The 14,483-nt window shown below is 34.3% G+C and overlaps 1 protein-coding gene and 1 long non-coding RNA gene across 3 annotated transcripts; both read left to right on the top strand.

Moving 5' to 3' along the window:
- Window positions 1-5,640, top strand: LOC120351200. 2 transcript variants are annotated; one of them, XR_005571231.1, is made up of 5 exons: window positions 1-752; window positions 1,396-1,497; window positions 3,322-3,408; window positions 3,796-4,023; window positions 5,381-5,640. XR_005571231.1 is itself a non-coding variant. In XM_039427540.1 (4 exons), the coding sequence occupies exons 1-4, from the start codon at window positions 649-651 to the stop codon at window positions 3,848-3,850; spliced, it is 348 nt and encodes a 115-aa protein (XP_039283474.1). In that variant the 5' UTR covers window positions 1-648; the 3' UTR covers window positions 3,851-4,366. The 2 variants fall into 2 exon arrangements, 1 of the variants encoding a protein (XP_039283474.1); XM_039427540.1 differs by lacking the exon at window positions 5,381-5,640 and having other exon boundaries at window positions 3,796-4,366.
- Window positions 5,641-5,654: 14 nt separating this feature from the next.
- LOC120351201 lies at window positions 5,655-7,071 on the top strand. The gene is made up of 2 exons (XR_005571232.1): window positions 5,655-5,880; window positions 6,823-7,071. It is a non-coding gene; the product is annotated as an uncharacterized LOC120351201 (long non-coding RNA).
- Window positions 7,072-14,483: the final 7,412 nt, after the last annotated feature.

Below are 14,483 nucleotides of genomic sequence, written 5' to 3'. Positions count from 1 at the left end.
ATGAGAGAGTAAGCAATAGAACTAAAATAATAAGGTTGAGATAAGAGACAATGTCACGCAGGAGTATTGTCTAACGGTGGTGACACACACACTTCTACAGTCACTCTAAGTTATAAACAGAATATTTCAAAGAAAGTACAGTCTGTGCCAAAATTGAAACCAGTTTACTTCCAAGATATTCTGACATAGGCGTCAAAAGCAGATAGCGACAACCAGAGACTGTTTTCCAGGTAGAGAAATTAGTCACGGACTCGCCCCGCCAAAACAAGACACTTCTTTTTCAGCACAAGAACGACAAAACTAGCCACCGCCAAAACAAGACTGATTTTTAGTGCTAGGATGGATGTGTCTGACTTTGACGGTGGTGTATCTTGACATCGCCCCGCTCCTACCCTCCACTCAATCCAAATGTCACTCAGGCACCTTCTACCCCAACACACAAGTCACTCACCCACCACCCCACCCACAAGTCAGCCTTCATTCTTAGTGCTCAGGCTGGTCACAACTTTTCTTAGTTCTTCAGCTTGTTCACTTGTCATATTGACAGTGATCGTGGCTAGTCCTAGGACATAGTATTTCCAGACGCACTTCACATATAATTTAGATTTCCATATTATATATGTTTCTCTGGCATTTTCGGCCGGTAAAATGGATTCAAGACATACGGTGAAGGGAAAGAAGAAGTTGGTTCTTTCAGCCAGGAGAATGAAAAGGCGGCTACCACCAGAATTTCATGCTAACAGACGTAGAAGGTTAGTTGATTTCATTTCATATAATTAGATAAATTAAAATGTCATGTACTTTAGGCCTACTATAATATGAAGCAAATCATGCTTTGAATAAATAATATTGTTATTATGTAAATATAATTATATTCTCAGTTCGTATTATCTCAAGAGAGGTATTTCGTTATGTATGTTTTTATGTTTGTTAATATGAACAAACGTCAACGTAATTGACAACGCTATTCGCATAATTATTCAAGATATATGTCTGAATGGATAGGTAAAGAGAGCAACCGGGTGATAGAAAAGCATGGCAAATTTGAATTGATCTTACAAAACTCACAGTACACTATTATTTAAAAGTAATGTTTATAGTGAGGTGATACAAATGCGACTAGATATTTCAAGAATCGGTTTTGTACAATATTTTTGTTCAGAACATACTGTTAACGATGTGACCTAAATTGAATTTATAGACTAAACCTATTTTTAATTCTGTAATCTTATCTAAATTTAGGAGAAAAATAGCTCAATGTAAGCTCTTTTTTTCTCTCCTGATCATTGTGATTCCTGTGGAAATGAAGTACCAGTGAGAAGAGTGTAGAGAAATTGCAAATTATGTAGACTATATATGAAAAAATGTCTGCAAAGTGATTTTTGAACATTTCAGGATTGAAGAACAAACCTTATCGCTCGAAGCGCCTTCATCTTCCCAGGCTGACAGTGTTTCAGCAGATGCCATTTCTGTATCCACTGAGAACTTTCAACCCAGGTAAACTTTGTAATTTCAAGATTCGAATTTCCACAATCTCACTTGCATTATGTTACGACAGGTTAAGAATTTACAATGAATAGTTTGCGACTCACAACACTTTATATTCAACTTTGAAGAATTTATAAGCATAACTTATACATGAAGTGAATTAAATAGAGAAAATTGTGATTGGAAATGTTCCCGATCCCAATGCTCATTACTTCTAATAAAGTAATTAGATGATAATAATAGTCAAATGTAAAGGGTCATTCAAATAGAGCGCCGGTTTTTAAACGGCTGGTAAATTTTCGTTTATCGGTTGGCAACAATGCGTGACCTCGATTCTATTTCTGGTAACATTCCGATTGTCAATTCTGATCGTATTTCTTTAGATCTTGCAGTCTGTGTCTAACCATGGAGAAGTTTACTTGTGCGCAACGAGTGTTAATCGTCAAAACGTTCTATCAGAATGGAGAGAGTTATGCGGCTACTGTCAGGCTACTTCGCGGTACTCTAGGACGAAATGAAGCACCGAATGAATCAACAGTTCGCAGACTCATGAAAAAGTTCTTTGAGACGGGCTCAACAGTCGACCTTAAAAGTCCTGGACGTCGTCGTTCTGTCCGAACTGAGCAGAACATTGCGTTAGTTCGTGACAGTGTTGCTGTTAGCCCAGCGAAATCAATTCGTCGCCGTGCTCAGCATTGAGATTGAAATGTTCTTCTGTACGGAGAATTCTTCGGTACGATCTCCAATGTCACCCCTACAAAATACAGTTGACGCAACATTTGAAAGTGACAGATCACCAGAAAAGACGACAGTTTGTCGACTGGGTATTGGGAAAACTGCAGGAGGATGACAGCTTCGCAAACAAAATCATCTTCAGTGATGAAGCGCACTTCCACTTGAACGGTTTCATTAATAAACAGAACTGCCGTATTTGGGGTTCAGAAAACCCTCGCATCATTTCAGAAAGAGAAATGCATGCACAGCGAGTGACAGTTTGGTGCGGCTTTTGGTCAGGTGGCGTCATCGGCCCTTATTTTTTCGAAGACCAGGAAGGTAAAGCAGTGACAGTGAATGGAGACCGATACCGTTCGATGATTAGGGAGTTTTTATGGCCTCATTTGGATGGAATAGACATTGACGAGTTGTGGTTTCAGCAGGATGGTGCCACATGCCACGCTGCCCGCGAAACAATTGTGTTGCTCAATGAACGGTTTCAGGATCGCGTCATTTCTCGTAATTCCGATCATCATTGGCCACCAAGGTCGTGTGACTTGACGCCTTGTGACTTTTATCTTTGGGGTCATCTGAAGTCATTGGTGTATGCTAATAAACCCCGAAACATCAATGACTTGAAGGAGGAAATTCGACGGGTTATCGGCGAAATGGAAGTGGAAACTTGTCGTGCAGTAATAGGGAATTTCATGGACAGAGTTGATGCGTGCCAGCGCAGTAGAGGAGGACACATTCATGACATAATTTTTCATACATGAAATCGGAAGGTGAGATGAACATGTTGATGTATTTATTTTCAATTTTTCGTTTAAATTAACCTCTTAATTTGATATATTAAAACCGGCGCTCTTTTAGAATCACCCTTTATTCAATTAAAATTGTATGTCTCATGGTTGTCTGATCCTTCTCTATATTCCCTATAGGAATTCACCCTCCACCATAAATACAATTATACCCTTACGAAGACAATATTTAGTATCACAGTAGCCCATTCTCTGTGTTGGAAATATGAATTTACAAATCCATTTGCTTCATACACTTTCTTTTCATATCCCATAATCACAAGTTTCCAGAATAATTTTTTTCTAAATTTAATTGCAGTGCAACGTCAACTCCTAAAGGAAAGAAGAGAAGACCACACAACAGAAAAGTACCAGTGCATTTGATGAAATGGAGATTACAGCAAAAGTAAGTAACTTAATAGTTTACAGAATATAATTATCAGCGAGTATAGTAAATTATTATTTCCCTCTATAAAAAGAAGTGAAGTTTTTTATGGTCCATATCCTTGTATCTACCAAACCACCGGTTATTTTTTGATAAATAAAAATAACAATTGAAAAAACGAATAAGCCAACACATACATTATAATATAAAAAACACATATTTGAATAATGATACTTGGAATAGATATTCACATTCAAAGTTATATATAATATTATTTTCTATACAAACATAACCATTCCAGGCATTTCTTTAACTATGATTCAATTATTTCCCAAACTATATTCATTTAAAATTTAATTCAATGAGAATTAATACGTCAGACCTATAAACTTTTCTTTTTTTGTAAAGGATATCTAAAGGAGAAGAAAAATCAGGGCCATCAACATCTTCTTCCACCTTATAGTCAAATCTAAAAAAAAGCGTCCTTGATGGCACCTCTGATTTTGCTACAATTGTGCCACCATTCCCCTCAATTGGTCTACAACCAGCTTTGAACCATGAGATTGATACCACCTCAATGCGAAATAGTGGAGTTTCTTACGTGGAGAGTAACGTCTGTGATACTTTACTAACAAGGTATGTCATCATCTCAACTTACAACTAATTTCATATATACGAATATGGTGTTCTCTATACTTCCTAACAAGTAGAATGTATTTTGGTCACTGGTCCACTTTTTTCTATATTCTATTGTTTTTTTCAACTGTTATATAAAGCTTTGTTGGATCAACCCACATTATTACTCATTGAGAAATATGATTTTGGACTAGTATTGTCTTGCAAGAGAAGATTCACAATAAGATCAATTTTATTAGAAGTTGAATGATTCAGCTAGGTTGTGTTGAAGGCGTTTGTAGATGCTAAACAAGAACGAGAATAATTTTTCATAGTTAATATTTGATACTTTTAGTAAGATAAATATTTTTTCAAGCTAGTATTTCGAAGCTAAAAAAAACAAATATAGCCTACAATATGAAAATAGCAATAATGACTCGATCACCTGACTAATATTTATTTGAAATTTTAGTGCAGTATAAATAAATTCCACACTAGTTAATAAGACTAATATTACTAGTTCATTCATGCAATAGGCGCCTCTTCCAAACCTGAAGAGACTTTCTGCACACCGTTCTACAACAGAAAATATTACAATTGGCTGAAGTGAGAAAGAGTGGGACAGGGATAGGGGAGAAAGCATGAAACTATCATTCGCCAAACGCGTTTCTCTCTCACAGCTGTATAGCTTCTCCAAACTTAGGGGTTGGAAGAGAGAGAAAGCGATTGTCAGAGAGAGTGCGAGTTAGGTTTTGTTTGGATTTGGAGTATTGCTTGTCATGTTGTTCTGTCTGCTGTGTCAATGGCTATATAATACAGTATACAGTTATAGATGTGTGGTGTGTCAATATGGAGTATAGTGTTATACTATATATATATATATATATATATATATATATAATATATATATATATATATATATAAATCATATAGAATTACTATCTTCAGCTCAATTGGTAAGGGAGAAAGAATACATAGATACAAGATATTCACAGGCATACGATTATCATTTCTGAGAAAGATTATCGACATACTGTGATATATAAACCTACTCTTCATCGCTATAAACTTCAGAGAGAGAAGTTCATTCCAATACTAAAACTAAGTATAATTCCAAGTTGACATTTTTTGTAAAATGATATTGGCCTAATTACTATAGATCTAGAATTTGTCAAAGAGTCTCTATGCTCTCCTAGTTCTCTTTACGCACACAAAATCAGACATAGGCGGAGAAACATTATTATGTCTGCTTACTCTGGCATGCCGAAGTTGATATTCTCCCCGTCTGTCTGCTGCTATGTGCGTGCGCCAATAAAATAAAAAATCTCAATCATTTTTCAACATGTTTCGATAATTAATCACCCCCATTTAATTACAGATATGATGAGTATCCAGATCTAATAGTTGAGCCGGATGGAAGACCACCCAAAGACGATTTTAATATTATTTCTGGCCGATTTATTGTGGACGGCAAACATCTTGTGCAAGAATTGAGATCTTTGGACTACCATAGATACGAGTGTGAAAAAAGTGATAATGGTTATATGACACTGGTGTCTTCAACTTCAAAATCATCAGAATGGACAATGAAGTTCGTTGTATGGACAGCTCCACGAACCAGCTGCCATAAATGCGTTTCAAGAATTGGAAGAAATTCAAGTTCAGCCTTGCGGTTTGTTTGTTGACAAAGAACATGACTTCTTGGCGGCTTCACCTGACGGACTGGTCGGAGGTGATAAACTGATTGAGGTGAAATGTCCGAAGTCAGCTGAAAACCTCACTATCAGCGAAGCCGTGATCAAAGTGAAATCATTCTGCTTGGAAAAACTACGTTGTGGAAACGTCCGTCTCAAGAAAAACCACAATTATTATTACCAGGTAAATTCATAGGTAATTTTTGATATATCTAACCCACAATAACGGAAACTTTCAAAACCGTCATGAAATAAACGTGAGATGAGAAAAATAATTTTATTTATGACAGAAAAAACTCAAAAACTTGCCACTTAGGGATCAATATCGGGGCACCGAGCTTCGCTCTGGAGTACAAAAGCATATAAGCATAAACGCATAGTTTATCATATTCATAAGTGATAAGTGAGTGTTATTTTGTTATTCAATTTGTTTTGTAAATAATCTAAGTTAGAACGTTTATGTTTTCAAATATTTGAACTGAAAATTTGACCTGAATTCAAGTGTATGGATCATAACCTACTTTTTGGAATATTTATAGTGTATAAATCAAAATTCGGGGAAGAAACCGTTTTGGGCTATGCCTGTTAGTCCTTCCCCAATCATTTTGAAGAATTGAGTTCTGTTTATCAATAAATAAATAAATAACAAGCGAAGCTCGGTGCCCCGATATTTTGTTAATCAATATTGCAAGCTAATACTTCTCATGGGATAAACTGATTGATTGCAATAGTTCAACAGCTGAACATAATTCTGTCTCACTCCTACACAGGCACTCCCATCTTCAGTTATTGACAGAGGGCTAAATTATCAGCTGTTTCACCAAGGATGAATAACTATTATCCTAGTTTGTCTACGTTTAATCATAGATAAATAATAGCGTAAATAGATAAATTATGCTATTGTTTCTCTCTGGTTTAATTCATTAAATTGACATTTGAAAGTGACAGTATTTTTCGAAAAATGTTGAGCAAGCCTAAATAACAAGATACAATAAGGTACTGGCTGATTCATTAAAAAAATTAGTAGCCCCTCATGATACCATAGGATGATAAATAGTTTCATACGTGCACGTTTACCTAACAATGTGTGGAATTTTCTAAGTTGGGCTGTTTCTTGATTTTTCAGGTGCAAGGGCAACTACATGTAGCTGAGAAAAAATCTGTTATTTTGTAGTATGGACAAAAAAGATATCCATATTGAAAAGATCGAGAGGGGTGTTGGTTTTGGACCGAGAAGATGGAGAAAAAATTAATTTATTTCTACCATCACGCCTTGTTGCCAGAGATACTGGATCCTCGAACTTGTCGAAGTATGGCAATCAGGGAGCCATCAATCCCTTTTTCTCATTTTTAAATAAAGTCTCATTGAAAATTATCACATCTATTGGTTTTTTGTTTGTCCTTCTTGGTTCTTATAAAATAAACAGTTGTAATAACATTAAAAATTAAGAGCATGGATTAAAAACGTTGACCACACACCTTAAAGAGTAAAGACCTAAAGGTATATGAACGAACTTAATATAGTTAGAATTAAAATTAAATCAAGATAATAATATTTTTTCAACTTTACTGTATGAACAGAGATATTGTGGAATTTCTCCATATCAAGGTGAAATGAAAGCGATGTTGTCAGTTCCACATATTTTTTTTTTTTTTTTTTTGAACGAATAAACTAAACCAATATGGCTCAAATAAATGATGTGGAACTGACAATATCGCTCTCATTTCACTATTCTATTGAAATTATATACAAAAAATATTTGAAAATATCAGCAGTATGTACAACTTTTCTTATCATAAACTATTCCATCATTGTATACAAATCGAATTTATACGATTTCCAACTTGATTAACCTGTATATTTGCAGTTATTGAACGAAAGCTATAACATGATTTGACGACATTTATTGAGGATATAACCAATACCTACTAAATAGAAAGCTATTACTAAGTAATAGCGGGTATTGAATCAGGGTAACATTGGAATTATTGTGTAAGAAAAAATGTGTGGTGACATCACCAAACCAGTTGATGGGTGTCTGTGTTTTGCGAGTAATCATACAGAATGTCTGTCGTTTATGTGTCAACACGTGATTTCAGCTGTCTGTCTTGAATTTTGATTCTGACTTATTCCATAATATATAAAGTATTCATAAAGTTCTATACATTCACATTTGAGTAATATTATTATACGAATCGCGGATTTCAAAATTAGTACAATACTTCCTGAGTGAGTTTTACAGCTCGGGAGATTCACTACAGTCATGTGAAGGAAAGAAAGACATTAGAGGTGTAGGTGGTGATAGACAAAGGATGAGCGGGTGTGAAATGGGTAGGTGGTGACAACTATTGAGGGTTGAATTTGCAATGACAATGGAAACTGAAAGAAGTTAGGACGAAGGACAATGCTATAGTAGGACAATGTTGACAGAAGAGGGCTCACCTTCATTGTTTTGATGTTTCAAAACTACACTCAAGTTCACACTACAGCTATTCATTTGTTTTATTTTTGTCATTGCACAATAATCGTAAAATTGTTGATTGAACCATTACGCAAAGAAATATATTTTGTGAATTGCAAACTTTGTCAATCACTCCCACAACAAAAACCATGATAATGGTCACTGACTATAGATCCAAAGAAAGAAAGTTCTGAGACTAGTTAGAAAGGAAATGAGAAAGAGAGTGAGAGAATATGAGAGAGAACGAGTAAAAAGGCTCACAATCAATGCATTAGGCAGTGAACTGACCGTGTGCTACTGTTCTGACTCTTTCTATTTATATAATAATAGAGACCTGGGAATATGGATTAACAGCTCATTAGAATGCCCTATTTGTAATATGAAAGAGAAGGAATTTGTGGAGCATTTTCTGTTGAGGTGCCCGATGTATGGTGGAATAAGAAGACACTATTTAGAAAAATTCACTACAAATGTAGTTACTGACGATGACAAACTCATGGTTTTACTTCGAACTTTATGGAGCAGAAAATCAACCGTTTGTATGTGTATACAATGAAAGCAATCGAAATCAGATCTATGATAATAAGCACTTGAATAATGTCCGATAATTATAGTCAGGAAACAGAGGATATCATTGAAAATATTAAAAGTATTCGATGCTCATTTTAGACGGTTAAGTGGGGAATGCATTGAGCTGAATAAAGTAAGTTTGATGGGGATAGATTGAGCTCTAAAAATTAGATAGTTGGAAAAGATTATTGTATGTGTGATGGATTATTATATAAAAATGTATTATTTGTCTAGAATTTATTATTGTTGAAGTTAATACTGTTATTACTCGTTTTGTTAATAAAATACGAATAGGTAGATATTTAAAACTAGAATGTTATTATTGTTGATTACTATAAATGGTATTTTATTAGTATGTAAGAAATGTAGTATTGGATAAATTTTATGTAAAATTCATTATTTTCGTAGTTGAACTGTTATTGCACGTTTATAAAATATGTATAGGTAGATATATAATACTGGAATGCTATGATTGATAGATATTATGGAATTGTTATTGAATGAAAATGTACAGATTGATATTTTATTTTAAAATTTCAAATTTTTTGATTGTAATAGATATATTCTTCTGTATATTAGGAACATATACTTACTAAAGTACTCTTACTTGTGATATATATTTAAAGCATATATGATTTAAGACATACCAGTAATTTGATATCATGGAATGTAATGACTGTATTCAACTCAACTCGTTTGTATTAGCATATGTGCTTGAAACAAATAAATTTATTTATTTATCATTATTATTTTACTGTTCTGACTGCGTGAACAATACACTGCAATTGAACAATGCATTGGAACTAAAAACGCGCTTCCGACAGAACCGTTAAACCGATTTGTTTGAAATTAAATTTTAAATTTGCCTTTAAAATGACTACCTGCATTAGTTAAATTTTTACTTATTATAAAAGCTATCAATTGTAAATACTTATTCAGATTGAAAAAAAATGAATTAAGTGAATTGCAAACTTTGTCAATCACTCACTCCCACAACAATAACCACGATATGGTCACTGACTACAGCTCCAAAGAAAGAAAGCTCTGGAACTAGTCAGATAGAAAGAGAGAGAGAATGAGTGAGAAGGCGCTCAATCAGTGCGTTAGGCTTAGGCAGTGAACTGACCTGTCCTGATTACTGTTCTGACCGCGTGAACAATACAATCCAATTGAACAATGCATTGGAATTAAAAACGCGCTTCCGACAGAACCGTTCAACCGATTTGTTTGAAATTAATTTTAAAATTCTTGAAAAAAATTTGCCTTTAAAATGACTACCTTCATTACCTAATTTTTTTCTTAATATAAAAATTATCAATTGTAAAAACTTATTCAAATTGGAATAAAAATTAAGCATATGGTAGCGAGTTTCAAACCTTTAAGCTGATTGCAAAACAGTTTTGGTCTTCCATATTGGACTAAAAATAAGTGAGTAATCACATAAAGTAATTTGACCCCAACAGTGCTGCTATCTATAGGGCTAGAATCACAATTTTTTCCATGCTGATTCGCCTTAAGACAGAGAGCAAGCAGACGAGCAAGTGAGAACTTAGATAATCTTATACCTATAATAAATTTTTCTATTTGTTAGTAAGGGTGTAGAGGATCGACTAAATATCAAGGTTAATACTGAATAGATGAGGCAGTATATAATACTCCAATGATGAGACAATATTAATACTGAATAGATGAGGCAGAAGACCTGAGTACCATTACAATAAAAAATTATGAAGTGCTGTGTATATTATTTTTCCTGCTTGTGAATTTTAAAATTAATTATTATGTAAAAAATCTGGTGTGGTACACTCACACATCTTTACTTGCTCATTGAAATGGGAGCCTCATTCTTAAACGACAATAATTATTTAGAGAAATAACATAATGACGATTGGCGGCAACATAATTATTTGAAACTACGATCAGACTACTGTATATGTGTGTATATAATTGTTTTCAGAGTACTTTTTCCTTTGTGTAGATTGTGAAATCCGATGATTTTTTTAAAAGTCGTCAAAACAGCTGTTCTACAGATGAAATATCTCGACTATGTGTTATTTTTATAGACTGCTCTACCTACCTACCTCATGCAAGAGAAGGAGGTTACAAAGTCCATTTCTCAAGGATGGGGTGAACCCCCCATTAGTTTCCCAGAGACTCATGCCAGTTGATGGAGCTGATAAATAACTATACAGAGTATGAATTTGAAATAAATCAGTCGAGTAATTTTTGAGAGAATCGTGAAAAACATGGTTTTTCAGTAATTATCCGCCATTTTTCTCGAGAATATTACGCAGCTCCTGCAATTTTCCTAGAAATGAGACTCATGTCATCAGTTGATAGGGCTTATAAATAGCTATCCATGGTATAAATTTGAAGTTCAAAGTTCTGTCCAAAAATATATATGAGCTAAAAATTTTTAATTTGGAATGATTAAATACCAAATTATAGTCGAATATTGCACTAAATATCACCGCACTTTGAATAAATCAAGCTATTTCAGAAAAATTTTAAGCCAAAAATATATACACAACTTTCCACTAGGCACAGCTGTTACCACTCTTTAAGCTGTTACAATTTACAAAATGTTTTGATATTTAATCACCTCAATTTAAATTAAACTAATAAGGCTCAAATAAATTATGTGGAACTATAATAATTATAATATAATTATTATATCAATTATTATATCGGTACGGTATCATCAATATTCAACAATGATTTTTCAAAGGAATTTTGTGTTGTTCACATGAAACACGCCGACTTATGTTCACCTGTTTGATTGTGAAAGTGGAAAGTTGCATAGGAGATACAAGTGCCCAACGTGACCAAACCTTGGGATAGATAACAAAAGGGAGGCAGACGTTTTTGAAAATTCGACTCTTTTATCATAATAAACCTGTAGTTGCCTTTCCTCCCTTCTCATTCTTATCTGGAAGTTCTCTCTCAAAAAAGGTAGACTTGTGTAGGCTGAACTTGTCCCTACTATAAATAAAACTGTTAAAAACAATAGATGAGCGTGCACATTTCCTTCAGGACCTTGGATTTCAGAAGAGGCTTTTGTATTTCTAGCTAGGTTGCTAACCATTTTTTCAACTCCCTCATGAATTGGGTGGCATCAATTTGTAAAAGATAGGCAACATCAAAGTTCTAGTGTTAAGAATTCATTTAATACAGAATAGGTCTCCCAATGAACCGAGAAAAGCTGGCACGGACTATCCCATCACTCAACATGGTGGCATACAATAGACTTCAGGGTGTTGAACCTTTTAAAAGCCATTCTTGCTTTTTGTACAAGGCACCTTCCTAATAACCTTTGATTCAACCCTCATTCCTAATGATATAGTGAAAATTGTGAGAACTGAGGGAATGTTTTAGTTTGCAAATTTGACCATTTTTTCTCTTACTCAAAATATTTTTTATCGACTAGTTGATAAGAATCTTGCTAAAAAATGTTATCTACTATGTGATAAAAAACAAATAATAAGCTTCATCCAACAAAATAATTTCAATAGATATAACAACAAAATGGTGGTATAGTATTCATCCATACATTCATATTAGGTTTTTTCTTCATGACAAAGAACTGTCTCTAGGCGAATAAAATATATTTGAGATGGAATTCATTATTACTAATAATTAATCTTGTAACAGATATACCGAAGCAACTTGAATCACAGCTACTCAAAGTACTATATAGAAGGAGGCAGTAAAGGAAAATTGGCAACCATGCGGTCATTTTTATCAACGATTATCAACGCTTTTTTAGATACAAACGTTCTTTATTCTTAAAATAAATTTTGTTTATTTTTTAAAGGTCATAAACTCTCAATTGAAAAAAAGATAGAAGATGACTGATTGAGGTACAAGGTACAAACTAAGCTCCTTTTATAGGATGCATTAACAGAGACTTACTTTTTTGAAATTCGTTTAAAACAAAAGTATCCTAAAAGTAACATAATTATTAAGAATACTTTGCCGAATCTTGTTTTACACAGTTTCGAAAATGGCCTCAGTTGATATAACTACTCCATTCATACATTATTAATATACACACATTCACGGCTTGATTGAACAATCGCCGATCGGGAAGGAAGTCGGGGAAAATCCAATAATAATATATTATTGACAGGATAAAGATTTTAGTTGAATTGTAACAATTAATTAATGGTTAATGGAGTAATTAATTTACTCCCTGGTTGTATGACTATAATGATAATTGTAATGTGCTTACAATTATTGCTGAAAGTAATTGAATAATTCAGTAAAGAATAACTCCCTCATCTTGACTGACAGTATTCTACTCGCTCTTTCGATCTTATACACTCTCTCAATGATTGAAGGAAATTACCGTAATATCACAATTACGACAATGTTGTTAATTTTTCAGGTGCCTTTCCGCAAGTCTATTGTGGCTGTGACAGTGATCCGGGCCCATCCACAACCATTCACTCATCTAGTCCAGCTTCTCCTCGTTTCAACATAACATTGGCATCAACAAAGAAATATCCAGCAAAAAAATCTGAGCTTCTACCAACTCCATCGGTGAGCACTTCTTCCGCAAATTTTTCTATTCAGATGTCTCCTTCAGTACACAACTGGATAGAGAGTGCTTCCCCAACACAAGGGACGGATGTCAGAAGATCACTTTTTACCACCCCAACCAAATTTCAGAAGGAGTCTTACATGAAAGTTATTGAGAGACAACAAAATGAAATCTCAAGTTTGAAAAGACAATTGCTTAGACAGAAATTGTCAAAAAATAAAACTTTTCAAAAATTTAAATCAAAGGAATTTTCAATTCTTTTTGGAATGCAAAATCATAAAGAGAGGCAACCATGGAAGAAAGAAGAGAAGAGATTGGCCATTAGCATATTTTTACGTTCACCATCTACTTATAGATACTTCCGCGAAATAATGATTGTTCCCGGTGAATCGACAATTAGAATGTGGCTTTCTTCGAAAAAATGTCATTCCACAGGTTTCAACAAAAATATTTTTGAAAAAATTAAGATAAAAGTTGACACTATGTCAGACATGGAGAAGGCTTGTGTATTGATGTTTGATGACATGTCAATCAAACAATGCCTCGAATATTCTCCTGTCTATGATATTATTGAGGGATTCCAGGATTTAGGCAGGCTTGGGCGATCGAACAAAATAGCCAAACAGGCAAGTGTTTTCATGATTAGAGGGTTATATTATCAATGGAAACTTCCATTGGCTATTTTGTGTCGGAAAAAGGTTTGAATGGGAGCGACTCATCATCATCAATAAAATGTTGCATTTCAAGTCTTGAAAATATTGGTCTTGCAGTGAAGACCATTGTCTGCGACCAATCTACAACTAATACGAGGGCCTTGAAGGAATTGGAGTGGGAGTATCTAAGGAGGCCCCATATTTCTTGAATGGCAAAGGAGATAAGATTTTTGCAATATATGATCCTCCTCACCTTTTGAAGTCATTGAGAAAAAATTTACTATCTCATGATTTCATATATGAGGAGAGGAGGGTCTCATTTGATGATATTGTGAAGCTTTTTGAGCTTGAGAGACAGAGTGGGACTACGAGAGCTGCTCATCAACTGTCCTCAGCTCACATCTCACCCAACAACTTCCAGAAGATGTCTGTCTCTCTTGTAGCTCAAATTTTTAGTCACACAACTGCAGCAGCGCTCAAAACTGCCATTGCAACTGGCCAATTGACAACATCAACTGCTCTAGAAACTGCAAATTTCCTACAAAAAATCAATTCCTTG

This window comes from Nilaparvata lugens, chromosome 4 (assembly GCF_014356525.2).
Source record: "Nilaparvata lugens isolate BPH chromosome 4, ASM1435652v1, whole genome shotgun sequence".
In the NCBI taxonomy this organism is placed as follows: Eukaryota; Metazoa; Arthropoda; class Insecta; order Hemiptera; family Delphacidae; genus Nilaparvata; species Nilaparvata lugens.
Note: the sequence above shows the minus strand (reverse complement) of the source record. Positions and strands in the feature narration are given on the sequence as shown.

What these genes read in the sequence shown, in the direction of transcription:
- LOC120351200 (XM_039427540.1), top strand. Translation starts at nt 649, where the DNA reads ATGGATTCAAGACATACGGTGAAGGGAAAGAAGAAGTTGGTTCTTTCA. An exon ending in CATGCTAACAGACGTAGAAG is followed by an intron (nt 753 to 1,395) that starts GTTAGTTGATTT and finishes TGAACATTTCAG; the next exon opens with GATTGAAGAACAAACCTTAT. An exon ending in ACTGAGAACTTTCAACCCAG is followed by an intron (nt 1,498 to 3,321) that starts GTAAACTTTGTA and finishes ATTTAATTGCAG; the next exon opens with TGCAACGTCAACTCCTAAAG.